This window comes from Gossypium hirsutum, chromosome A10, assembly GCF_007990345.1.
Source record: "Gossypium hirsutum isolate 1008001.06 chromosome A10, Gossypium_hirsutum_v2.1, whole genome shotgun sequence".
Lineage (NCBI taxonomy): Eukaryota > Viridiplantae > Streptophyta > Magnoliopsida > Malvales > Malvaceae > Gossypium > Gossypium hirsutum.
Window position 1 is genome coordinate 116,125,418 of NC_053433.1, and position 27,106 is coordinate 116,152,523.

The 27,106-nt window shown below is 35.0% G+C and overlaps 2 protein-coding genes across 4 annotated transcripts; both read right to left on the reverse strand.

Annotated features, from left to right (window-relative positions):
- Positions 1-16,782: 16,782 nt before the first annotated feature.
- Positions 16,783-18,680, reverse strand: LOC121208133 (secreted RxLR effector protein 161-like). Its single transcript, XM_041078627.1, has 3 exons — positions 18,501-18,680; positions 17,748-18,197; positions 16,783-16,812 (listed from the first exon to the last, which is right to left on the reverse strand). The coding sequence occupies exons 1-3, from the start codon at positions 18,678-18,680 to the stop codon at positions 16,783-16,785; spliced, it is 660 nt and encodes a 219-aa protein (XP_040934561.1).
- Positions 18,681-21,562: 2,882 nt separating this feature from the next.
- LOC107916318 (ankyrin repeat-containing protein BDA1) lies at positions 21,563-23,537 on the reverse strand. 3 transcript variants are annotated; one of them, XM_016845536.2, is made up of 4 exons: positions 22,831-23,537; positions 22,590-22,740; positions 22,383-22,523; positions 21,679-21,967 (listed from the first exon to the last, which is right to left on the reverse strand). In XM_016845536.2, exons 1-4 carry the CDS (start codon positions 23,413-23,415, stop codon positions 21,822-21,824), a joined length of 1,023 nt encoding a protein of 340 aa, XP_016701025.1. In that variant the 5' UTR covers positions 23,416-23,537; the 3' UTR covers positions 21,679-21,821. The 3 variants fall into 3 exon arrangements, with proteins under 3 accessions (XP_016701024.2, XP_016701025.1, XP_016701026.1); XM_016845535.2 differs by having other exon boundaries at positions 21,563-21,967; positions 22,383-22,740; XM_016845537.2 differs by lacking the exon at positions 22,383-22,523.
- Between the last annotated feature and the right edge of the window lie 3,569 nt (positions 23,538-27,106).

The window sequence follows — 27,106 nt, forward strand, 5'->3', positions numbered from 1 at the left end:
GTCAAGTCTGGCTACTGGTGCAAAAGTCTCCAAGTAGTCCAGGCCATATCTTTGACTGAAGCCTTTGACAACAAGTCTGGCTTTCAGCTTGTTTAAACTGCCATCAGCATTTTCTTTGGCTCGATAGACCCATTTAACACCAATGGTCTTTCTGTTGGTAGGCCTTTCAACTAGCTCCCATGTTTGATTCTTTTGTATCATCTTGATTTCTTCAACCATGGCCTGTTTCCATCCTTCATCAGCTTCAGCTTCTTCAAAACTGCATGGCTCCAATATGGCAACTTGTGCTCTTTCATAAATTTCAGCCAAAGGTCTAGTGCCTCTGGCTCATTCTTGTCTCAATTCCAGTATCTTTTTTCATCAAAGATCACATCTTTGCTTATTTTAATTTTGTTTATTACAGGGTCCAAGATCCTGTAGCCCTTCTTGACCATACTATACTCGGCTAAAATACCAGGAATAGCTCTTTTGGACAACTTATCCCTCTTTACAGCTGGTATTTAGCTATAACATAGGCAACCAAAGACTTTCATATGAGCCAATGATGGCTTGAACCCAAACCAGGCCTCAAAAGGTGTCTTGTGAGCAAGTGCTTTGGTTGGAAGCCTATTCTGAATGTAGACAGCAGTATTGACAGCTTCAGCCCACATGGTCTTGGGCAAATTCTTCTCAAATAATAAACATCTGGCCATATCTATCAAGCTCCTATTCTTCCTTTCACTTACATCATTTTGTTGAGGTGTATAAGTGTTGGTGAACTGGTGTTTAATACCTGCTTCATTACAAAAGGTATTAAACCCGGATAAAGTATACTCTGTTCCATTATCAGACCTAAAGGTCTTGAATTTACAGCCTGTTTTAGTTTCTGCTGCAGCTTTAAATTTCTGGAATATTGAGAGTACTTTATACTTAGTGAAAGTATGCCCAACAATACCTGGAGTAATAATAAATAAATAAAATGAAGTATCTGCTTCCATTCAATGATTCAGTCTTCATGGGGCCACACACATCTATGTGTACAAGCTACAGCTTCTCAGAGGCTCTCCATGCTTGATTGGTAGGAAATGGCAATCTTGCTTGTTTTCCCGATTGACAGACTTCACATACCTCTTCTTCCTTAACAGAGTTGGTGAAGTTTTCAACCAAGTCTTCACTGATCATCTGAGACATTGATCTGAAGTTGGCATGCCCAAGCCTTTGGTGCCAAAGCTTGGAGTCTTTAGAAGAAACAGCATAGGCATTATTAAAGCCTTTATTCTAGTCCACAACAAAGCTCTTTTCTGTCATGGCTACTGACATGAGCATAGATCCACTTGGATCACTAATCTGATATTCATTTTCTTTGAACACCACAGTATAGCCTTTTTCAACTAATTGAGCTATACTTAATAGGTTTCTGTCAATTTCAGGAACTAACAAAACATTTGAAATGATCTTGTTACCTGTTGGCGTGCAAATAACCACATCTCCCTTTCCTTCTTCCTTGATAAAGTGGCCATTGCCAACTTTAACTTTAGTTTTACAGCTTCTGTCTAAAGACTTGAAAATAGCTGCATCTGGTGACATATGGTTGGTGCAGCCACTGTCAAGGAGCCAACCATTTCAGACTTTCTTTTGACCAGCTGAGCATGAAACAACAAAGACTTTCTCTTCATAGTCACTACTGTCTTCAGCCACTCGAGCTACTTCATTCTTGTGTTGTGGTTGGTTTTCGCCAGGTCTGCCTTTTTCTTTGCAGACCCTTTCAACATGGCCCTTCTTCTTGCAGTGTTGACACACAACATCTGGCCTGAACCAGCATCTGGCCTCTGGATGACCAAGTTTTTTACAAAAACTACAAAGTCGATCTTCTCCTCTTGCAGCATCAGGCTTAGACCTATTTTTCCAATTTTTCTTGCCTTTGTAGGCTGAGGAACTTGAAGCAGACTTGGTTTTAGCTTGGAAAGCACCCTCTTGGTGCTCCTCCATCCTGTTAGCTCTCCTTTGCTCCTAAGCATAGAGGGCATTAATGAGCTCAGCTAAGGAGATGCTTGCTAGGTCTCTTGAATCCTCTAAGGAGGATATTTTTGCTTCATGCCTTTCTGGTAAGGTAGAGAGCACTTTCTCCACAATCCTTGCCTCATCAAATTGCTCACCAAGGAGCCTTATGCTGTTAACTACAGCTATGATTCTGTCAGAATACTTTTTGACAGTTTCTTATTCCTTCATCTTCAAATTCTCGAAATCCCTTCTTAGGTTCAAGAGCTGCTGCTGCCTTGTCCTCTCTGTGCCTTGGAACTCCTCTTTGAGTTTGTCCTAGGCTTGTTTTGGTGTTTCATAAGCCATGATTCTAGTAAAAATTACATCAGAAACACAGTTCTGAATGCATGACATGGCCTTGTGCTTTTTACTTTTTTCTTCAGAGTACTGCTTCATTTGAGCCACTGTTGGATTTGCTCTCAATGGTTCTGGTTCAACATCTGAGTTAACTACCTCCCATAGATCAAATGCCTAGAGGTAGGTTCTCATCTTGACTACCCAAATGTGATATCCTTCTCCATTGAAAATTAGAGGTGCAGCTGGTGAGAAGCTTGATGAAGCCATCAGTATGTGATCCAACTATAACAGGTGCACTAAGATAAAGGCTCTGACACCAATTGTTGGGGATTTAGCACACTTTAATTGGATGAAGTAAGAACTTCAATTTGGAATTTAACAACAGTGTATTATACCCGGATAAAGAATGAAGGAAAAATGCTTGAAGCTCAAGCTTTGAGCTACTGCCAGGAATGGAGAACAGAATTTAGAAGGCAAAGAAAGATGGAGCATATGGAAGTAAAATCTGATGATTTCATTCAAAAGAAACTTTGGCTCAAAGCCATTACATATACCAGTCATTGCTGGTCAAAATAAACAAATCCATCACCTAAACACTACCTAACTCCACCTATTACATTGGAACTAGGTGATATTACTTGCACACTTGAACAAAGCTGGTAACCAACTCTTTGACCATCAAGTTACATCAATTTGTCATCCAAGCATAATTAAAAATGAACTAAATTACAAAAATATTGTTAAAAAGTAACAAAATGAAACTGATATGAAACAGTGGTATTAACATCTTCTGTTGCATGTATTTTGCCCAGAGAACTTATGTGCAAAAAAAATCTTGCGCGCATGAATTTTCTTGAGCTGCATGTGTTGCATGGGAACTAACTTCAACAATTTTCGTTCAATCATAGCTTGATTCATTAGAAAAGATTGGTTATTTGTGAGATTTGTTTTTCTTATATCCTTTTCTTTTTTGTTGATGTAAGACTAGGGAATGATAGATCATTGAGAACACCTGAGCTGTAAGACCTTCAATTTGTTTTACTGAATTCAAAGTAATCTTTTGAGGCCCTTTCTGGTTCTGGCAATTCAGTCTTGGTGGAGAAGTAAGTTACCTTTGACTTAGACTTATTATTATGATTTTAGGTTCATTTAATGATTTTTAGCATCCTCACCGTCTTTTCCCCATATTTATCAATGGGTTATATAAGTCCAGAATTTGCTAGAGATCTCAAAGCTTGTGGGCTGAACACGTGGAGGTGGAGGAAACTTTTGACAGTTTTCATTCTCAAGCTAGATTGGGTTAGTTTGATGGTAGAGCCATTGGAGTCGATATTTTCTTATCTTGGATTTTGATTATCATATCAGTTTGGGCTGAAATTTCTTTGTATGTTACTACCTCTCATGTTGTTTGAGCATTGCAGTGAAGAGATATTAAGATTCATACTTGAATTCTTTTTGGCAATTGACTTGTTATTGGTTGGTTTTGATTCATAGGATCGGTGATGGATATCATTCAGCTTAATTGTTTAGGTTCCACCATTGGTGCTCATGCCATGGGCTGTAAGTAGAGATTTAATCATATTGTATCTCAATACTATCTGCAGTTTACTTCAATGATTCATTCACCCATTGATTTATGTTTCATATTTTCTTAAAACGTTAGTAAATATATATATATATATGTTTTCAGTTCATGATTTCTGATTTATATTCATGTTAGCTAAGGTAAACCTACCAACTATTCCCCATATATAATCTATTTGCTATGTTTTATTATTTTGAATTTTATGACTATGATCTATTGATTCCATAAAACTTGATGAAAGCCAAGCCGGACACAAGTTCAATACTCTACTGGAATTGACGTTGCAAATTATTGGTGGTTTTGATATCTTCTTTCTCACCAATAAATGAAGTTCCCACAAAATTACTAGTGTTAAGGTGAATGTTGTGAATCAATGCAAAATCCACATTTATATATGTGCGCTTTTACGTTTTGAATTTGGTGATGTGAAGGCAATAAAGATGGCAATGGTTGATGAAAGGAAAGCAGGTGAGGGAATAAATGACAAATGTTTGTAACAAGTAAGCTTTTATGATGTTCAATTTCTTCTATTGAATGATTTTTTCATATTGCGGTTGAACTGAGATATTAAAGCAGTACTACAACTTGTCAACAGAGTTGCCTTGTTCATCCCATCCAGCTTTGCTTCAACGCTTTCTGGATTTTGGCCATTAAGAGGAAGCATATGATCTTGGGTAAATTACTTTTGACTCATTTTGATTATTAGTATCCTCATGGCATTCGTTTCCCCTGATTTACCAATGGATTATATAAATGCATGCAGAATGTTGAAGTTGGCCTGCATGTGGCACATGTAGCACATGCAACACAAGTTGTGCTGATGAAGTACTTGCAGCTGGAAAGGATCAAACTGCTGTATTATTACCGGATGAAGTATGCATGAAGTTGCTGAAGCACATCACTACTATAGTATTTCATTTTGTTTTGTTACTTTAAACATTGTTTTGTAATTAGTTTGATCTAAACTAAGTTGACATTGTTTTTTTATGTAATTTGATGTAATTAGGTGCTGATAGATTGATAAATCAGTTTACCTATGTGTACAAGTAGCATTTTTTCATAAGTTCCAATGTTACTTGGTGGTAATAGGTAATGTTAGGTGACAATTTGCTTTATTTTGACCAGCTAAATGTTTGGCATATGTATTGGCTCTAAGCCTTCATTCAATGTTAATGAAATCACTTTGAGAATTTTATCCAAATACTCTCTCAATTCTTAGCATTCATTTTTGTTCCTTAAGTCCGATTCTGTTCATTTGCTCAAAATCTCCTGACTTGAATTTCAAGTTTTCTTCATTCTTTACCCAAATTTATTTCGTTGTTGTTTAAGTTCCTAACTGAGCTTCATACTTCCTCCAGATAAATTGTTCAAAAACCCAACAATTGGTATCTAGAGTTGTATTCTCAGTGGACCTGTCATATTTCAACCTTGAAAACTATAGCTTTATCAAGCTTTTCACCAGCTGCACCAACAGTCCTCAATGGAGAGGGCTATCACATATGGGTGGTTAAAATGAAACCCTATCTGCAGGCATTCGATTTGTGGGAGGTGGTCAACTTAGATGTTGAACCAGCACCACTCAGAGCCAATCCAATAGTGGCTCAGATCAGGCAACATGCTGATGAAAGGACCAAGAGGCATAAAGTCATGTCCTGCATTCAAAACAGTGTGTCTGATGTGATCTTTACAAGGATCATGGCCTGTGAGACACCAAAACAGGCCTGAGATAGATTGAAGGAGGAGTTCCAAGGGACAGATAGAACAAGACAGCAACAGCTACTGAATTTGAGAAGGGATTTTGAAAACTTGAAGATGAAAAAGGAAGAAACAATAAAGCAATACTCAGACTGAATCATGGCTGTTGTAAACAACATAAGGCTACTTGGAGAATAGTTCAATGAAGCAAGAATTGTGGAGAAGGTGATCCCAACCTTGCCTGAAAGGTATGAGGCAAAGATATCATCCCTAGAAGACTCGAGGGACCTGACCAGCATTTCTTTGGCAGAGTTGATCATGCTTTCTATGCTCAAGAGCAAAGAAGAGCTAGCAGACTGGAGGAGCACCAAGAAGCTGCCTTCCAAACCAAAACCAAACCAGCCTCAAGCACCTCTGCCTACAAAGGTAAAAAGACCTGGAGAGATAAGCTTAAGCCAGATGCTGCAAGACGAAGGAATCAATCCTACAGGCATTGCAAAAGGCCTAGTCAACCAGAGGCTAATTGTTGGTTTAGACCAGATGTGCAATGCTCATACTGCAAAAAGATGGGTCATGTTGAAAATGTTTACAAAAGTAAAGGTAGACCAAGGCAGAATCAACCACAACAGCCAAAGGTTGAAGCTCGAATAGCAGAACAGAGCAGTGACCATGATGAGCAAGTCTTTGTAGTTTCCTACTCAGCTGCTAAAGAAATTGCCACAAAGGGATGGCTCATGCACAGTGGTTGCACCAACCATATGACACCTGATGCTGCCATCTTCAAGTCAATAGATAGAAGCTTCAAAACCAAAGTGAAGGTGGGAAATGGCCACTTCATCAAGGCAGAAGGCAAGGGAGATGTGCTGATAAGCACTCCCACAAGTAACAAGCTGGTTTCTAATATTCTTTTGGTGCCTGAGATCGAGAGAAACTTGCTCAGCATAGCTCAGTTGCTTGAGAAGGGCTATATGTGGTGTTCAAGGGCAATGAGTTTCAAATTAATGATCCAAGTGGATCCAATCTCATAACAGTAGTCATGACTAATAAAAGCTTTGCTGTGGACTAGAATAAGGGCTTAAACAGTGCCTACATAGTCTCATCAGATGAATCTAAGTTTTGGCACCAAAGGCTTGGCCATGTCAACTACAGATCGATGGCTCAACTAGCTAGAGAAGATCTGGTTGAAAACTTTCCCAATTTAGTTGAAAATGAAGAGGTTTGTGAAGTATGCCAGTTTGGAAAGTAGGCCGGGCTGCCATTTACTTCAAACAATGCCTGGAGAGCCTAAAAAAGGTTGCAACTGGTGTACACTGATGTGTGTGGCCCCATGAAGACTCAGTCTCTAAATGGAAATAGGTATTTCATCTTATTCATTGATGATTACTCAAGGTATTGTTGGATCCACTTCATCCAGCATAAGTATAAAGTAGCCTCAGTTTTTTCAAAGTTCAAGGCTGCAGCAAAAATAGAATCAAGATGCAAGCTGTAGACTCTGAGATTTGATAATGGAATTGAGTACACCTCAACTCAATTTCAACGCTTTTATGATGAAGCAGGCATCAAGCACCAGCTCACCAACACTTACACAACTCAACTGAATGGTGTAAATGAAAAGAAGAATAGAAGCCTGATGGATATGGCCAGATGCTTGTTGTTTGAGAAGAATTTGCCAAAAACCTTGTGGGCTGAGGCAGGTAACACTACTATCTACATCCAAAACATGCTCATAACCAAGGCTTTGGCTCAGAAGAGTCCATTCAAGACCTGGTTTGGGTTCAAGCCATCACTAGCTCATCTAAGGGTCTTTAGATGCATATGTTATGTACAAGTTCCAGTTGTGAAAAGAAACAAGCTGAATAAGAAAGCTCAAGCAGGTATTCTGGTAGGTTACAACATAGTTAAGAAAGGCTATAGGATATTGGATCCTTCAATAAACAAAGTGTTTGTAAGCAGAGATGTGGTGTTCAATGAAAAAGCAAGTTGAAATTGGAAAAAGAATGAGCCAGAGGTAGTTTCTGAGGACTTTGTAGCAGATCAGACTGAAACTGATCAAAATGGTCCTAAAATGGACATTGATGATGAACTAGTTAGGGGCATTAGACATTTGGCTGAGATTTAAGAAAGAGCTCAAGTAGCTATAGTAGAACTAAGCTGTTTTGAAGATGCTAAAGCTCAGCAAGGCTGGAAACAAGCCATGGTTGATGAAATCAACATGATTGAGAAGAACCAGACTTGGGAATTACTTCGGAAACCAGTCAATAGGAAGATCATTGGGGTAAAATGGGTCTATCGAGCCAAGCACAATGCTGATGGGAACTTGAACAAGCTTAAAGTTAAGCTAGTTGTGAAAGGGTTCAGCCAGAAGTATGGCATAGACTACCTGGAGACCTTTGCACCAGTGCGCAGGCTTGGCACCATTAGGCTGCTAGTTGCCTTAGCAGCACAGATGCAGTGGAAAATTCACCAGCTTGATATAAAACCAGCCTTCCTCAATAGATTCCTTGAAGAAGAGATTTATGTTGAGCAACCTCAAGGCTTTGAAGTGGCTGATAAAGAACACATGGTGTATAGGCTAAAGAAAGCCTTATATGGCTTGAAACAAGCACCAAGGGCCAGGTACAGCAGAATTGATGGCTACTTGGTCAATTTTGGATTTGAAAGGAGCATTAGTGAGCCAACATTGTATATTAAAAAGGATGAAGTGCAAACTCAGCTCATTGTGCCCTTGTATGTTGATGACCTGTTGGTGACAGGAGGAAACCAAGCAATGTTAGCTGATTTCAAAGCCAAAATACAACAGATGTTTGAGACAAATATCTTACTTCTTAGGCATGGAAGTAACACAAACTTAGGAATGAATTTTTCTAAGTCAGAGGGCTTTTGCCATAAAGATCTTAAACAAATTCTCAATGCAGAATTGTAAAGCAACAAGCACTCCAGTTGCTGTTGGGGAGAAGCTATATAGCCAAAGTGTTTTTGAGAAGGTATGTGAGTCAACCTAGGTATGTGAGTCAACCTATAGGAGCCTAGTTGGTTGTTTGCTATACTTGACTACCGCTAGGCCAGACATAATGTTTGCTATGAGTTTGCTCTCAAGATTTATGCATTGTTGCAATACAAGTCACTTCAAAGTTGACAAGAGAGTTTTCAAGTACATCAAAGGTACTCTGAGTTATGGAATGTTGTTTAGTAAAGCTAAAAGCTTGAAATTGGTTGGCTATACTGATAGTGACTGGGCAGGCTCAATGGATGACATAAAAAGTACTTCAGGGTACATTTTTACACTTGGCTCAGCCATTTTTAGCTGGAGTTCAAAGAAGCAATATGTTGTTGCTCAATCAACAGCAGAGGTAGAATATGTGGCAGCTGTAGAAGCTGTTAACCAAGCCATTTGGCTAAGGAAGATCTTAGCTAATCTGAATCTTCACTAAAGGGAAACAACAGAAATTATGTGTGATAATCAATCTGCTGTTGTAATTGCAAAGAATCCAGTTTTTCATAGAAGAACAAATCACTTCAACATTAAGTTTCATATTGTTAGAGAGATAGAGTAAGCTCGAGAAGTGGTGCTAATTCAATGCAATTCTGAAGACTAAGTTGCTGACATCTTGACAAAACCCCTTAGTGTGTCAAGGTTCATCAAACTAAGAGAACTAATGGGAGTCTACAGCATGCAAGCCAATGAGGAGTGTTGAAGTTGGCTTGCATGCAGCACATGCAGCACATGCAACACAAGTTGTGCGGATGAAGTACATGCAGCTGGAAAGGATCAAGTTGCTGTATTATTACCAGATGAAGTATGCATGAAGTTGCTGAAGCACATCACTGTTATAGTATTTCATTCTGTTTTGTTACTTTAAACATTGTTTTGTAATTAGTTTGATCTAAACTAAGTTGACATTGTTTTTTTTTTTGATGTAATTAGGTGCTGATAGATTGATAAATCAGTTTACCTATGTGTACAAGTAGCGTTTTTTCATAAGTTCCAATGTTACTTGGTGGTAATAGGTAATGTTAGGTGACAATTTGCTTTATTTTGACTAGCTAAATGTTTGGCATATGTATTGGCTCTAAGCCTTCATTCAATGTTAATGAAATCACTTTGAGAATTTCATCCAAATACTCTCTCAATTCTTAGCATTCATTTTTGTTCCTTAAGCCCGATTCTGTTCGTTTGCTCAAAATCTCCTGACTTGAATTTCAAGTTTTCTTCATTCTTTATTCAGATTTATTACGTTGTTGCTTAAGTTCCTGGCTGAGCTTCATACTTTCTCCGGATAAATTATTCAAAAACCCAACATAGAATTAAGTAGAGTTGCTCTTATCTCAAAACAAGTTGAATGAACACATGGAACCTGGATGTTATTTTCAATGCCAACCCTATCACACTTTTAATTCTCAAGCTAGATTGATGAGCTTTTATGTTTATTCCATAGGGGCCAACATAAACACTTGGAAGAAAAAAATCCAAATGATTTTGGTTTAGTTGGAACTTTAAAGTGCAGAGCTGGTTTCATGGTAAAGCCATTTGACTTGATTGTTATATCAGTTTGGGCTAAAACTTGAATCAATTTTCCCCTTTCGTAATTAAAATTCCAAAATTTTATTCTGCTTTGGAATTGTAAGGATGCAACATCGGAATTGCTTTGTACATTCGTTTTTTATGAGATGGTATCCAATAAGTTCAAGATTTGTAGCTTAGTAATTAAAATAACTTTCTGTAACACTAAATTATGATCTACTATAAGAAAAAACACAAATTTTATACTAATCTGATTATTTTATAACGCCATGTGACTTACATTTATAGTAATTAAAAAGATTCTGCTTTGGAGTTCAAAAAATATCCACGCGAAGCCGTGGTGGGTATCATAGTTCAGATATGGAGCTTCGTACTTAAATTCTTTTAAGCAGTTGACTTGTTATTGGCTGGTTTTAGTTCATAGGATCAGTGGTGGACTTCATTCAGCTTCATTGTTTAGTTTCCAGCCTTGGTTCTTATGCTGTAGGGAGTAAGTGGAGCTTTATTGTTTAGTTTCCAGCATTGGTCTTAATACTCACTGCATTTGCTTACTTATGTCCTTGGTATTTGTTGTGCTTTTTACTTGCAAGTTTAATGCAACGCATATGTTAACCAAAACAGAGTGTCAATAAAGAATTGATGGTAGATCTTTGGACATGCCATTATGTTTGGAGTTTTACCTACAATAGAAAAAGGAGGAGCAAGTAAGCTTTTCAAGAGCTTCAATTTCTTCCAATGAATGCTTGCTTTATGTTTGTGCATGAACTGAGATATTGAGGAAGTACTGCAACTTGTCAACAGATTTGCCTTCTTGATCTTATTCAACATTGAGCCAATGCAAATTGAAGCTATTTCCTAAGCTCTTTCTGATTTTTGAGCCTTCAGAGGAACCATATGCGCTTCGGAAATTTAGCCTTCCTTGAGAGGTAATTTACCTTTGTTTCATTGTGATGTTTTTAGCATTCTCATGAACTCTTTCCCCTAATTTATCAATTGGTTTATATGAATTCAGAATTTGCCAAAGTTGCTGTTATCTCAAAACTCGTGGGATGATGGAGCTGGAGATTATTTTTAGTGGCACCCCTTTCACTGTTTTCAATCTCAAAGCTAGATTGTTGAGCTTCGAAGTTTTACCCCGCAGAGGAAACCAACAAGACACTAGAATATTGGCATTCGCAATCAACTCAGTCTCTAAGAAATAACTATTCCATCACCTTATTTTCTTTTGTATAATTATATATTTAATTTAATTGATTTTGTGGATGATAAATACTATTTTTAATGTCAATTTTTTTAGTATTATTTTAATTATATTTGTTGTTATCTTTTAGTGACTAATCATAGTCCTTGCAGTAGATTTTGGATATATCTATTGGATAAGAATCATAATATAGACAAATATAATTGCTGCTTAGGATTTAAGTTTAGATAACATTTTCTACAATAAATAGGTGTAAAAAGAAGGTGATAAATAATTGGACCAGGTCATGAGAGTGGATTTTCTGTTTAAATTCGAAGTGTCACTTAAAATTTAAGAGTATTTGAGAAAAAAATATTAGACTCAAAATATAAGCTTAGGAAAATTTAGATCCATTAAAATATGAGCTCAGGTTTGAACGTTAAAGGTTTGAGCTTAGCCCGACCCGGCTCATTTTTTAAGTTTGTAATGGTTTATATTATGTTATGTAACTTATGATACATAAAACTTAAAACTACTATAATATAAACATTAAAAAAATGTTAACATGACTATATATAAAATTTTAATAAATAAAAATATAATTATTAAATATCAAACTAATATAATATAAAAATTTTATTGAAAATTTCAAAAAAAAAAAGGGCAAGCTTAAAATGAGCTTAGATTAGTCATTTATAAATATGGATGGACTTGGGTAATCATAAAGTGCATTAATATTATTCTTAGGTCTAACTCAAATTTAGCTCGGCTCATGAACACTTTAATGAATAGTGGTGATGTTGAAGCTAACGAAGGGGGTGGAAAATTTCGATGGAAACAACGAAGAAGATGAGAAACCCAAATAACTCCTGGGCTAGGTGTAAAAAGTTATAAAATAATTAAATATATTAAATAATTTTGTAGTTATAGAGGTTTAAATTCATTGGATAATTTAAAATTAAAATCAAATTAATAAAATGTTTAATCGCTGAGGACTAAAAGTGTTATTGGACCAACTACAAATAGGTTACAACATCATTTTCATTAATAATATAACGGAGGACGACCAAGTCATCATTTCCATTAACAATTTAACGAAAGGGTAACCAAAACAAAAACATGTTAAAGGTTAAGTAACTAATTGAGTAATTTACCTTATATTCATTGAAAAAATATTTATTTATGGCTTAATTAAATAGGAGGCCTTAAATTATGCCTATTATTTTAGATACTTATTTTTTTAATCGAACCACATATTCCATAACCGAAGTTAGCCCTGTGGTTACCTCCATAAAAAAGAAATCGTCCCAGCCAATAAAAAACACCAAATCTCAATCCCACAAAAATATGATTAAAAAATAATTGATACTAGTATTAAATAAAAATAACTAAAAGGGTACCCCTCTCCCTATATATTAAAATTTTATCTACACTTCTATTTAATTAGGCCTTTTTGGTCTGTATTATTTTTTCATTTCCATTTTAGTTTGTTTTTTTCTCCTTCATTGTACTACTTTTAAAATGTTATTGATATTAGTGATATTAATTCAATTTTTTCGTATGGAACTTTTAATAATATAATATAATTTAAATATAAAAGAATTAATTAATATTTTAATTAATTGACTTGTTGTTACTTAATTTATGATGCCAAACTTATTAGTTAACCAATTGAGTTGGTATCACTTCACTTATGACATCAAACTCAGTGTAATTTTTAGCATACTAATCTAATGAGTGGATTTAGAATTTGCCAAAGTTACTCTTACCTCAAAACTTGTGGGATGAACACATGGAACCGGAGAATGTTTTTCACTGGCAACCTCTTGACAGTTTTTTTTCTCAAGCTAGATTGAAACTCAATAAACACTGGAAAAAGAATTGTAAAAAATCCAAATGATTTGGGTTTAGTTCGAGTTGCTTTCATTGAAATGGCTTTCATGAATCTTATGTGGTTTTAGGTCGAGTTTGAGTCATATTAATTGGTGGCGAAATAAATTTCGAATTGTTTCTAGTGGGAATGAATTGGACAAGGGTTAAACAAGGGTGTGGTTGTTTCTCTTTATATATGGAAGTTGAACATGCTATTCTATTTTCTTAATGTGTAAATGCGTAAATGTTAATGTTAAATTTATTGATTTTTTAGAATCAAGATTAAATTGATAAAAATGCAAACATTGAGGGCTAAATTTATTATTATACCAATCAAAATTATGTGAATTTGATAGAAGACATTAACGATGTAGTTAAATGTACTTAGCTGCTCACTTTCACAATTAACAAAGATTAAATTTTTCCTCTTTTAAAGGGACCAATTTATTCAATTTTGAAATTAAGAAAGACTAAAGAAGTCGTTTTACCCAAACTTGCCTTCCCTATGTTAGAAAGGACTAACAAAGAAAATCTATCATTATTTCACCTAGGAAAATAGAAACACAACACCCTTCCTTCCAAAGACTTTTCATTCAGGGGAAGAAAGCGGAAATTATCCGTCAAGAAAGTGGTAGGAAATTTAAGTTTAATTCACTTAAAATGGTCTAAAAGTGGCAATTATTCTTAAGAAAGCTATACAAAATTTCAGTTCAATTGACCCAAATGACAAAGTGTGTTCAAGTCATTATTTTTATTAGGAAATTCATAAGAAATTTCATCACAACCCAAAAAGAAATTCATAAATGAAGACAATTTTTTTTGAAGTTGTACGTTTGGTTACAAAATCAACTAATATCTATTTTTGAATAGATGATTTATTCATACTAACATATTAAATAGGCCCTTAAGCTTTATCACATTATCTAAATAATCTCGTGTACTTTTATCATACCCCAAATAAGCCTTTAAACTTTATTTGTTATCCAAAAAACTTTTAATTTTTAACTTGTATCTAGAAAAGTTTTAATCTTAACAAATTTGTCCCATTGGAAGACCTTGACTTGGAAATTAACACCCATCATCATCATCATCATTTGGAACAGTTTTTCTTGTTCGTCAAAACTCCCTTTTAATACTCTTCATCAAAGTCCACATCACCAGAAACCTAATAAATAGACTTAAGGCTTGGAATATGGTTGTTTATATAAACTCAAAATCTTTTTGCTTTTGTTTTTCTAAATAATGTGAGATATGGGCTTTTATATAAATTCATAATCTCTTTGTGCCTTGTTCTTAAGCAATACGAGATTTATTATCCTTTTAACTAACAAAAGATTTAAGTTAAACTTGGTTTTTAAAAACTACAACAAGAAACACGAATAAAATATATTTTTCAATATATTAAATGGTGATTATAAGTTGATGTTGAAATTCAACTCTCCCCTCATCATCGACATTTATTTAAATTGACATGTCATTTGAAATAAGGGCTAATTTAAACACAAATAAAAATATAGGGGTTTATTTGGGTACCACAAAAGTAAACTAGTTCAAGGACTCTTTTAAGAATTTAACCATTTGCTGAACATTGTCCCATTGGAAGACCTTGACTTTTGTAGGTAAAAGATACAAATAAAGAAGACTGTCGTTTCCTGGAAAGTGTGAGAGTGACAATTTTCTTGACTAGATAATTAGCTAATCTCCTCTCCAGTCGTCGCCTTTGTTAAATCTCATTGTCATTTACTACTAGGATACCAAAGCTCCCTTTGTGTATTTTCCTCTCTTCTTCCTCAATCTCACCATCCATACACTTTCATGGCATCTTCATCATCTTCTTCTCTTCAACTGATGCATTAACTTTTCTTAACCTTCAGAGGTGAAGACTCATGCCTTAACTCAAAATTTTATTTACTCCTAAGTTCTAGTACGATAAAATTATCATGACTTTGATAAAATTAGAGTTTAATTGAGAAAATAATTTAATTAAATGAATGAATTAAATTTATTTTAATTAATTATATAAATAATATTTTTACAATGTAAACTTGATATTGGGTTGGATAAATTAAATGAATTGATTTAAAGTTCATATAGACTTGATCAGGCCCACTTTCTAAGCCCGACCTAACCTACCCATATTAATTTCTTTAGACTATTTTTATTTAAAGATAAATTTAAAAAATATAATACATCAAATACATTAAAAATATTAAAATAAATATTTCTCAACAAATTGAAAATAAATTTTTTTAAAATAAATATTTATACTTAAATAACACTAATACAGTTGCAATTTAACAATCAAATGTTTTTAAAATAGTAGCAAAATTAACAATAAAACAAAAAATTTAATATCTAAACAATAACAATAAAATAGTAGCAATACAATAATAAAATTGTAATAAAAATAATATAAGAGCAGTAAACAACAACAAAAAAGAAATAGTCAAATTCGGACTATTGGTATGTTGAATAATATTTTACTCAACATTTACGTTCTAACACATAAACTATTAATTTCCAACTTTTAAATTAATTGCCAATGATAGAAATATGAAGGTGTTTAATTAATTAAAACCAACCAGAATCACATGCTCTATAAATAGCTTGTGATTTAGAATTTTCATTCATTGGTGCATTATCAACTTACTTTTTTCCTTATGCATTTTACAAGCTATATGTATGGTTGTGATGTGCAAATTTTGTGGAACTTCCATGAAAATTCAGCCCAGGAGTGGTCTGATTTGATTTATCCAAATTCCTACATATGTAGCTTCGAGGAAAGAAAGAAGGTTGGATGGCATTTTGAAGTGCTGTAAGATTTATTAGTCATTTTGAAATTGGTGTCAAAAGCAAAAGCAACCTTTTTTTCTTTTTCTTTTCTCAGCCAATAAAATTATTTTATTAAAAGGTTTAATGTATCGTCCTTATCACCTCACAAAAAAAGTGAGTTGAAGGGGGTGAATTTCCATATGCTTTGGTGCATTATCAACTTTTACTTTTCCTTATGCATTTTGTAACAATATGTATGACTGTAATATGCAGATTTTCTTTGTAAATTCAGCGAAATTCCTAATTATGTAGCTTCCTGGAAAAACAAAAGAAAAAGGAGAAGATTCTTGACATCTTTGTAGCATACTACTATTTGTTTTTTTGCAATCAATGAATCAATACTTTGGGGGTGTGGGAATCAAATCGCACAATTAATCTGTTCTTTCACAGACTAGGCAAGGAAAAGAGTTCCATTGATAGTAGTATCACTATGCAACCAAAAAAAAAATGCAAATTGATAGTAGATTTAAAATGAAAGTTTTGAAGTGATCTTAAATAAAAAGGATTTGGTGACTACTCAAGTCGATTTAAAAAAACGTTCAGGTAGAAATAAACTCAAATTTAATATTTTTTATCTAAGCCGAGTTTTGACAAAAAATTTAAGTTCATGGTTCATACTGGACAAACCTAAAAGATAATTCTAAAATTTTATATTGAACCCACGAGGTAAATCTCACAATTAAAATTCAATCAAAATAACATTGGTGAATCAAAGGAGACAAATGGGATTGAGATGAACATTGTTTTGGTTATTCTCTTTGGTACAAAGATAGCTACACTCTATGAATAAGAAACCAGTTTAGACAGAATCTACATAGATAAAGGGATAACCAGCACCCAGAGACAATACAATACGTAAAACCCCGTGTAAGCAAGCTGAAGGATAAACCGTATTGTTGGTGCAAGAGGCAGCAGCAAGCTGTTTCTAGTCTTGCTTGAGTAGTAAGCCTCGAGGCTTGGTGAAGAAGCAAACTCGGAAGCAGAAAACAGAAAGATGAAGCTAGCAAGTGAAAAACAGAAAAAGAGAGAAAAAGATTGAATGAAAATGAGCTGATATCTTTCATTAAGCAAGCCAACAAGGCATTAAGCCATTACATATATCAGTCAACAAGTAAAACAAACAAGTAATCACCTAATAACATACCTAACACCACTAAATTGCCTAGTAACTTGGTAAACTTGATTGAAAAACAAAAAGCTTCTACCTAAACTTGTCATTCAGCACCTAATTACATCAAAATGCAGCTACCAACTAAGTTTGATCCTAACTAAATACAAAACATTCAATTAAGGAAACTAAATGGATAGCTTCAGCTTGCTGCACACCATGGCACCACTGCCTGTTGCGATTCCAGAAGCATGACCACCTTTGCATGTCGTGCATGGCCACCTTTGCATGGGAACTAAACTTAACACTCCTCCTTAGTTTCCATGCTAGTAACACCTAATTCCCTTTTGAATTTAACAAATTTAGACACATTGAGTGCCTTTGTGAAGATATCAGCAATTTGCACTTCTGAATTGCAATGAATCAGCTCGATTTCATGAGCTTGTTCCATCTCCCTTATAACATGCAACTTAATATTGAAGTGCTTGGTTCTGCCATGAAAAATGGGATTTTTTGCAATTGCAACAGCAGATTTGTTGTCACAATAAATCTCTGTTGCCTCCTTTTGGTTTTGGTTTAAATCAGTCAAGATTTTTCTAAGCCATATGGCTTGGTTCACAGCAGATGCAGCAGCAACATATTCAGCTTCTGCTGTTGACTGTGCCACCAGACTTTGTTTCTTAGAACTCCAGCAAAACATGCCTGAGCCAAGACTGAATGCATATCCGGATGTGCTTCTCATGTCATCACTTGATCCAGCCCAGTCACTATCAACATAGCCTATTAACTTCATGTTTTTGGCCCTTTTGAACAATACACCATGACCAATGGTGCCTTTGATGTATCTCAGCACTCTTTTAGCTGCTCGAAAGTGTTGATCATTGCAGCAATTCATGTATCTTGATAGCACACTAACAGCAAACATGATATCGGGCCTTGTGGCAGTCAAATACAATAGACTACCAATGAGACTCTTGTACATGGTCTCACAAATTGGTTCACCACTCCCTTGCCTCGAAAGCTTCACTCCAACAGCCATTAGTGTGCTTGTTGGCTTGCAGTTCTTCATAGAGAACTTGTCCAGGATCTTCATAGTAAAAGAACTCTGACAAAGAAAGATTCCCTTTTCTGTTTGGTTCACTTCCATTCCAAGAAAGTAGTTCATTCTGCCTAAATCAGACATTTCAAACATTTCCATCATTTTTCTTTTGAAATCTTCCAGCATTCTTCCATCTCCTCCAGTTATCAATAGATCATCAACATAGAGTGACAGAATAAGCTGAGTTTGAGCTTGGTTCTTCTTCACATACAGTGTTGGTTCACTGGGACTTCTTTCAAATTCCAAACTGAGCAAGTAAGAGTCAATTCGAGCATACCAGGCTCGAGGAGCCTGTTTCAGGCCATATAAAGCCTTTTTCAGTCTGTACACCATGTGTTCTTTGCCAGTGATCACAAATCCTTGAGGCTGCTCGATGTAGATCTCTTCTTCCAGGAAGCCATTGAGAAATGCAGACTTAACATCAAGCTGATGAATGGTCCACTGATGTTGAGCAGCCAAGGCAACTATCATTCTAACTGTGTCAAGCCTGGCTACTGGTGCAAATGTCTCCAGGTAGTCCAGACCATACCTTTGGCTAAATCCTTTGACAACAAGCCTGGCTTTTAGCTTGTTCAGACTGCCATCTGCATTCTGTTTTACTCGATAGACCCATTTTACTCCAATGGTCTTCTTTCCAGCAGGTTTATCAACAAGCTCCCATGTCTGGTTCTTTTCAATCATGTTGATTTCATTGATCATAGCTAGTTTCCAGCCTTCATCTGCCTCAGCCTCTTCAAATCTGCTAGGTTCTGCTATTGCAACCTGTGCCCTTTCATAAATATCATCTAGGGGCCTTGTGCCTCTCACAGGCACATCATCAACTTCCATTTCAGGTCCTAGCTGCTCAAGTTCAGCTTGGTTAGGCACTAGGTCTTCTGAAACTGCTTCTGGCTCATTTTTCTCCCAATTCTAGCAGGCTTTTTCATCAAAGATGACATCTCTGCTCACCTGGACTTTGTTTATCAAGGGATCCAGAACCCTGTAGCCCTTCTTGACTGAGCTGTAGCCTACTAGAACACCTGGTTGAGCCCTTTTAGAGAGCTTGTCTCTCTTTGCTGCTGGTATTTGTGCATAACACAGGCAACCAAACACCTTCAGATGTGCTAAGGAAGGCTTGAAACCAGACCAAGCCTCGAAAGGTGTCTCGGATGCAAGAGCTTTAGTAGGAAGCCTGTTCTGAAGGTAAACAGCAGTGTTTACTGCCTCAGCCCACATGGTCTTGGGCAGTTTCTTCTCAAACAGCAGACATCTGGCCATATCCATCAGACTTCTATTCTTTCTTTCAGCTACCCCATTCTGCTGAGGTGTGTAGACATTTGTAAGCTGATGTTTGATACCAGCATCATTGCAAATGGCTTGAAACTGAGCTGAAGTGTACTCAGTGCCATTATCAGTCCTTATCGATTTCAGCTTGCAACCTGTTTCTGTTTCTACAGCATTTTTAAACTTTACAAACACTTGAGCTACCTCAGACTTGTGTTTTAAAAAGAAAATCCAGCAAAACCTTGTAAGGTCATCAATAAAGAGGATGAAATACCTATTTTTGCTGAGTGATTCAGTCCTCATCGGGCCACATACATCAGAGTGCACCAGCTGCAGTCTTTCAGTAGCTCTCCAGGTTGAATTTGTAGGAAATGGCAGTCTTGCCTGTTTCCCCATTTGGCAAACTTCACACACATCATCATGCTCCACTGAGCTGATGAAGTTCTCTGCCAAGCCCTCTTTGGCCAATCGAGCCATTGATCTGAAGTTGGCATGTCCAAGCCTTTGATGCCAAAGCTTGGAGTCTTCAACAGAGGTTGTGTATGCTGAGTTTGAGTCATTTGCCCAGTGAACCTCAAAGCATTTATCAGTCATTGTGACTGTCATAAGGCTTGATCCACTTGGATCAGTAATATGGCATTGTTTATCCTTGAACACAACAAAATAACCTTTCTCGAGTAGTTGAGCTATGCTGAGAAGGTTTCTGTCAATCTGTGGTACCAACAGCACATTTTTGAATGATCTTGTTGCCTGTGGGAGTACCTATCAGCACTTCTCCTCTTCCTTCAGCCCTTATAAACTGACCATTTCCAACCTTGACCTTGGTTTTATAACTTTTTTCCAAGGTTTTAAACAAGGAGGCATCTGGTGACATGTGGTTAGTGCAACCACTGTCCAGCAACCAGCCTTTAGAGCATTTCTTCTCAGAAGCTACACAGGAAACAGCAAAGACCTGTTCTTCTTGGTCACTACTGTCCTCAGCTACTCGAGCTTCAACCTTTGACTGCTGAAATTGATTCTGCCTTGGCTTACTTCTGTTTTTGCAGACCCTTTCAACATGGCCCTTCTTCTTGCAGTGTTGGCATACTGCATCTGGCCTAAACCAGCATCTGTCTTCTGGATGGCCAGGCTTCTTGCAATATCTGCAGGGCTGGTCATTGCTCCTTGCAGCATCAGGCTTAGGCCTGTTTTTCCAAGGCTTTTTGCCTCTTTGAGCATTAGTGCTCGAGGTTTCTCTGGCCTTGGCTTGAAATGCACCTTCTTGGTGATCTTCAGCTCTGCTAGCTCTTCTTTGTTCCTGAGCATAAAAGGTGTTGATTAGCTCAGTCAAAGAGATGCTAGCAAGGTCTCTTGAGTCCTCTAGAGAGGATATCTTGGCCTCATATCTCTCAGGCAAAGTGGAGAGGACTTTCTCCACAATTCTTGCCTCATCAAAGTGCTCACCTAGGAGCCTTATGCTGTTAACCACTGCCATAATTCTATCTGAGTACTGCTTCACTGTTTCTTCTTCCTTCATCTTCAAATTCTCGAAATCCCTTCTCAAGTTTAACAGCTGCTGTTGCCTTGTTCTCTCAGTGCCTTGAAACTCCTCCTTGAGCTTATCCCAGGCCTGTTTTGGAGTCTCACAGGCCATAATTCTGGTGAAGATGACATCTGACACACAGTTCTGGATGCAGGACATGGCTTTGTGCCTTTTGGTCCTCTCATCAGCATGTTGCCTAATCTGAGCTACTGTGGGATTAGCCCTCAGTGGTGCTGGCTCAGTATCTGTGTTGACAACTTCCCACAGATCGAAGGCCTGTAGGTAAGTCTTCATCTTGACCAGCCATATGTGAAAGCCTTCTCCATTGAAGACTGGTGGGGCTGCTGGTGAAAATCCTGAAGAAGCCATCAAGTTCCTTGTTTTGAAGCAACAGGTCCACTAAGACAAGAGCTCTCGATACCAATTGTTGGTGCAAGAGGCAGCAGCAAGCTGTTTCTAGTCTTGCTTGAGTAGTAAGCCTCGAGGCTTGGTGAAGAAGCAAACTCGGAAGCAGAAAACAGAAAGATGAAGCTAGCAAGTGAAAAACAGAAAAAGAGAGAAAAAGATTGAATGAAAATGAGCTGATATCTTTCATTAAGCAAGCCAACAAGGCATTAAGCCATTACATATATCAGTCAACAAGTAAAACAAACAAGTAATCACCTAATAACATACCTAACACCACTAAATTGCCTAGTAACTTGGTAAACTTGATTGAAAAACAAAAAGCTTCTACCTAAACTTGTCATTCAGCACCTAATTACATCAAAATGCAGCTACCAACTAAGTTTGATCCTAACTAAATACAAAACATTCAATTAAGGAAACTAAATGGATAGCTTCAGCTTGCTGCACACCATGGCACCACTGCCTGCTGCGATTCCAGAAGCATGACCACCTTTGCATGTCGTGCATGGCCACCTTTGCATGGGAACTAAACTTAACACGTATGCTACAACTACAATGGTCGTTCCTGTCCAGAATTCATCACATAGGAAAAGGCATAACCAAACTCCCTGAATTATACTTTGTAAAACTAAACTAAAACTACCAAAATATTGCAACACAAAAGAACGGAAAAACCAACATCCCAGAATTGCAACACTAAGTTTCGACTCTCGAGAAGTGGAAACCATGAGCACCGTTAAAAAAAAAACCAAAATCGAAAAAGAAATCATAACTCTAGTTGTGGACTCTGTTGGCGCTATGTAAACTATTGATTGGTCGAAGCATATTGCGAAGAAAGCAAGTAAGACTTGAAGTGCTGTTCTGAAACAATGGGGATAAGGTTTAAGCAAGGCTAATGTTAAGAAAAAGGTTACGATGAAGACAAGATAAGTTGGAATATAGAAAACAAAAAAAAGTAAATTCATCTAAGATTGATTTACCCAATGCCATCTCATCATATGACCCTTTGGACTTTGAAGTGTTATCTCCCTGCCAAACACCACCAGGTGGGCTAAGACTAGCTTGGAAGGTTGCAGTTAGAAGCAACCCTAAAATTACTAGTAAGGCATTGCGGTCCTCGCCTGACATATTATCTATCTCGTGAGGCATTAGATATGATATTTTTATCATTTGGTTCTTGTACTTACGTATAAAGTTTGAAACTCCTGGAATAAAGCAACGACGTAGAACAGTAATACTGTCTTCATTATGATGTTGGTCTGCAATATCCAATGCTGTCAAACCAGCTTGATTGGTAGCGTACTCATCGGTGTTCCAGTTCAATAATAGTTTAAGCATCTGTTTAATTGATAGTTTGAGAAATAAAAGAACTACAATCTATGTCTATAAAGATTAAAAAGAAGCCGTACTGAACTAGATGAGTCAAACCTCAGGTCGATCATGAAAAGCAGCTAAGTGCAGTGCAGTGTTTCCGCCTTCATCTTTTTGGTTCACCACTTCACTATAGTAGCCTGTCTTCTCAAGTGTTCGAATTAGGACTTGAAGAACATCCAGTCCGTTTTCTTCCTCGGCAATATGCAAAGCATTACGATTCTCAATTGTCACGTCTCTAATCGATTGAGGACAAATCTCTGGAAATCTATCCAACAGACCATTGTGGTTCCCAACTTCAGTTATGATGTGCAAAGGTGTCTTGCCATTCTTTCCTTTGACACGAGCTAGATCTTTATTAATTTCCAAGAAACGTAGAGCCATACTTGTATCCGGATTTGTAACTGCAAGGTGAAGTGGGGTCAAGCCTTGTTTGTTTAGCTTGCTAGCAAATGATGGCTTTAAGCTCATCATTTCCATTGCAAGCCTAAGGTATCCTTCTTCTGCAGCAATGTGTAAGGGCCGAGTTTCGACAAACTCCTCCTCGTCAAATTGCTTCAAAGCATTTCCATCTATTTCAATTAAACTGTATAGATCACTAACATTTCCTGTACAAGCTGCTGTTCTCAACCTTTCATCCATGACAGAAGAAGAATGGAAAGAGCTTAAGCCCACTTAGAGTGTTAACTAGAATGAGTGAGGACTTACGGTTTTAAAGATCGTTGCTGCTTTGTCTATAGAGAAAGCAGAAAAAATGAATCTTTCAACTCCGCGTGCTTATTTTTTAAAAGAAAGTTGCATTTGAATAATTTTAAATTAATTTTAAAAATAATAATTTAATTATATAATAAAAAATATTTTTAATAGAGCTGCAATGGTTGTTGATGGAATGCTTTTTTGTGCCGTAACTAACTTAATCTCAAAATTCGAAATAATGAAACTCGAAATCAAATAAATTTGAAATAATTCAAATTTAAATTGGAATCAATTCAAAATTAATCTTATTCAAATGAAACTAATTAAGGATCAATCACAACTCTCTAAATCTATTAATCTAATTTAATTACTATTTCTAATATATATTGAAAGTGTTATAAGTAAAGTATAATTAAAATATAAATATATATATTTAAGTAATCATAAATATTAAATTATTACGGTATAAATGAATTGTCTGAAAAATCACCAAATAGAATTAAATTATTACAATACAAATAGATTAAGAGCTTATACTAAAGTTAACTAACTTAATTAATTGGACAAAAAATTACATACAATAAATATACATTATTACACATAGTAAATCTCGAACTTAGTCTACCTTTCTAGTGCCAAATCCTATTAACATTACTACCTATAAAAATCTCGAACTTAGTCTTCTAGTGCCAAAGCCTTTTAACATTACTACCTATACATTTTTTTAATGCTCATGAAAACATATATCTCCTATGCAATTGTCTTTTTTTTTTAATTATCCTATCATTATTTATTTTATAAAGTTGAAGCTTACTGACACTATTATATAGGTGTATTTGTGGATCGAAATTTGAAATTAAATATAAATGGACTCACTTCAATTAATGAATCTGTCGCTTGAGTTCATCCCATTAACTTTTTGGTTGGTAAAAAGTATATCAATAATATAAGATATTATTATAATGAGATAACATAAGATTCTTCAAGAAAGTGGTATGAAATTTAAATTTAATTTACTTAAAATTGTCTAAAAGTGGCAATTATTCTTAAAAAAGTTATACGAAATTTCAGTTCAATTGACCCAAATGACAAAATGTGTTCAAGTTATTATTTTTGTTAGGAAATTCATAAGAAATTTTATAACAACCCAAAAAGGAATTCATGAATTGTGACAATTTTTTTTGAAGTTATACATTTGGTAACGAAATCAACTAATATCTATTTTCATATAGATGATTTACTCATACTAATATATTAAATAGGCCCTTAAGCTTTATCAAAGTACCTAAATAATCTCATGTACTTTTATCATACCCCAAATAAGCCTTTAAACTTTACTTGTTATCCAAATAACTTTGAATTTTTAACATGCATCTAGAAAAGTTTTAATCTTAACAATTTTGTCCCATTGGAAGACCTTGACTTGGAAATTAACACCCATCATCATCATCATCATTTGGAACAATTTTTCTTGTTAGTCAAAACTCCCTTTTAATACTCTTTCATGCCTTCTTCTTCATCAAAGTCCACATCACCAGAAGGCTAATATATAGACTTAAGGCTTAGAATATGGTTCTTTATCTAAACTCAAATTTTTTTTTGCCTTTGTTTTTCTAAATAATGTAAAATATGGTCTTTTCTATAGATTTATAATCCTTTTGTGTTTTGTTTTTAGATTTATTATCCTTTTAACTAAAAAAATATTTAAGTTAAACTTGGTTTTTAAAAACTAAATATAATAGCTAAACTTTGTATAACAATAAACACAAATAAAATATATTTTTCAATATATTAAATGGTGATTATAAGTTGATGTTGAAATTCAACGCTCTCCTCATCACCAACTTTTTTTCTAAATTAACATGTCATTTGAAATAAGGGCTAATTTAAACACAAATAAAAATATACGGGTTCATTTGGGTACCATAAAAGTAAACTAGTTCAAGGACTCTTTTAAGAATTTAACCATTTGCTGAACATTGTCCCATTGGAAGACCTCGACTTTTGTGGGTAAAAGATACAAAGAAAGAAGACTGTCGTTTCCTAAAAAGTGTGCGAGTGACAATTTTCTTGACTCAGATAATTAGCTAATCCCCTCCGGTCGTTGCCTTTGTTAAATCTCATTTTCATTTAATACTAGGATGCCAAAGCTCCCTTTGTGTATTTTCCTCTCTTCTTCCTCAATCTCACAATCCATACACTTTCATGGCATCTTCTTCATCATCTTCTCGTTAAATGATACATTAAGTTTTCTTAACCTTCAAAGGTGAAGACACAGGCCTTAACTCAATATTTAAAACTCAAATTGACTTAATCAATCCAAATTATTAATTAAAATTAACCCAACATGCCTGGTTCATAGGTTTAGTTAAGAGGTAATAGGTCAAGGACAAGGCTATATGCATGAAGTTACGACAGATGGGTGTGTAAAAGTTGGGGTCCTATTTGCCATTATGTTAGTTATGTGAGTGCCGAATTTGAATATGTTCAATTTTTATTAATAATTTTCATTTATTTGTATCGTTGGATGGACAAGATCAAAATAGATGCTATTAATGGTATAAGCTTGATTAAGTCTTCTTTAGTTTTAGTCTATTAATTTTTTTCTCTCTCTAAAATTTGAATTTTTTTATTTTTTAAATAATTTTTTTCTCATTTTGTTATTTAAATTAATATTTAATTTATCTTAAATCGTTTCTACTAGTCTAAATAGAATTGTCAATGAAAAATCTGTATCTTTCTTCCCATCCTTTTCAAAACCTTACATAACATATAAAGTCGAATATCTCTAAATGAAGAGTCGGAACTTAAGTACAAATTATTTTAGTCTTAATTATATATGTTCAATTAATCATTTTGCTAGCTCAACACAATCATTTACGGATTTCATTTGAACCGAAACGGATTTCATTTGAACCGAAATGAAAAAAGAGAAAAAGAAATAGATTGCATGTATCACTATCTACAATGAATGTGTTTTTTCGCTAAGAACAAGAAATGACTTATATTAACTTATTTCTTTAAATTATTATTTAATTAATTATAATTAAATAATTAAAGTTTGAAGGGAAAATTAAATTAATTAATCATTGTGGTTTTAAGGAATGAGACAATTAAATTTATTTACTCATAGGTTCTAGTACGATAAAGTTATAATGACTTTAACAAAATTAAAATTTAGTTGAGAAAATAATTTTAATTGAAGGAATTAATTAAATTTATTTTAATTAATTATAAACATAATATTTTTACAATGAAACTTGATATTGGGTTGAATAAATTATATGAATTAATTTAAAGTTCATATAGACCTGATCAAGGGTCGAGTCAATGCAATTTTTTAAGCTTGTTTTCTAGGCTCGACCCGACCTTCCTGTATTATTTTTTTAGATTATTTTTCATAAAAAGATAAATTTAAAAAATATAATATATCAAATATACTAAAAATATTAAAATAAGTGTTTCCCAACAAATTGAGAATATATTTAAAAAATTTATACTTAAATAACACTAACACATTGCAACATAGCAAAAAAAAATCTTCTAAAATAGTAATAAAATTACAACAAAACAAGAAATACAATATCCAAACAATAACAGTAAAATAATAATAATATAATAATAAAATAGTAACAAA

Excerpts from the sequence above, each read along its gene's own strand:
- LOC107916318 (XM_016845535.2), bottom strand. The coding sequence starts at position 23,415 with ATGGATGAAAGGTTGAGAACAGCAGCTTGTACAGGAAATGTTAGTGAT. Across the intron at positions 22,741-22,830 it reads CTTTTCATGATCGACCTGAG|ATGCTTAAACTATTATTGAA; the intron begins GTTTGACTCATC and ends TCAATTAAACAG. Across the intron at positions 21,968-22,382 it reads ATATGATGAGATGGCATTGG|GAACGACCATTGTAGTTGTA; the intron begins GTAAATCAATCT and ends AATTCTGGACAG.
- LOC121208133 (XM_041078627.1), bottom strand. The coding sequence starts at position 18,680 with ATGATAGTTGCCTTGGCTGCTCAACATCAGTGGACCATTCATCAGCTT. Across the intron at positions 18,198-18,500 it reads CTTTATATGGCCTGAAACAG|ATCCTGGACAAGTTCTCTAT; the intron begins GCTCCTCGAGCC and ends TTTACTATGAAG. Across the intron at positions 16,813-17,747 it reads CAACAGCAGAAGCTGAATAT|ATTCTGTCTAAACTGGTTTC; the intron begins GTTGCTGCTGCA and ends TTATCTATGTAG.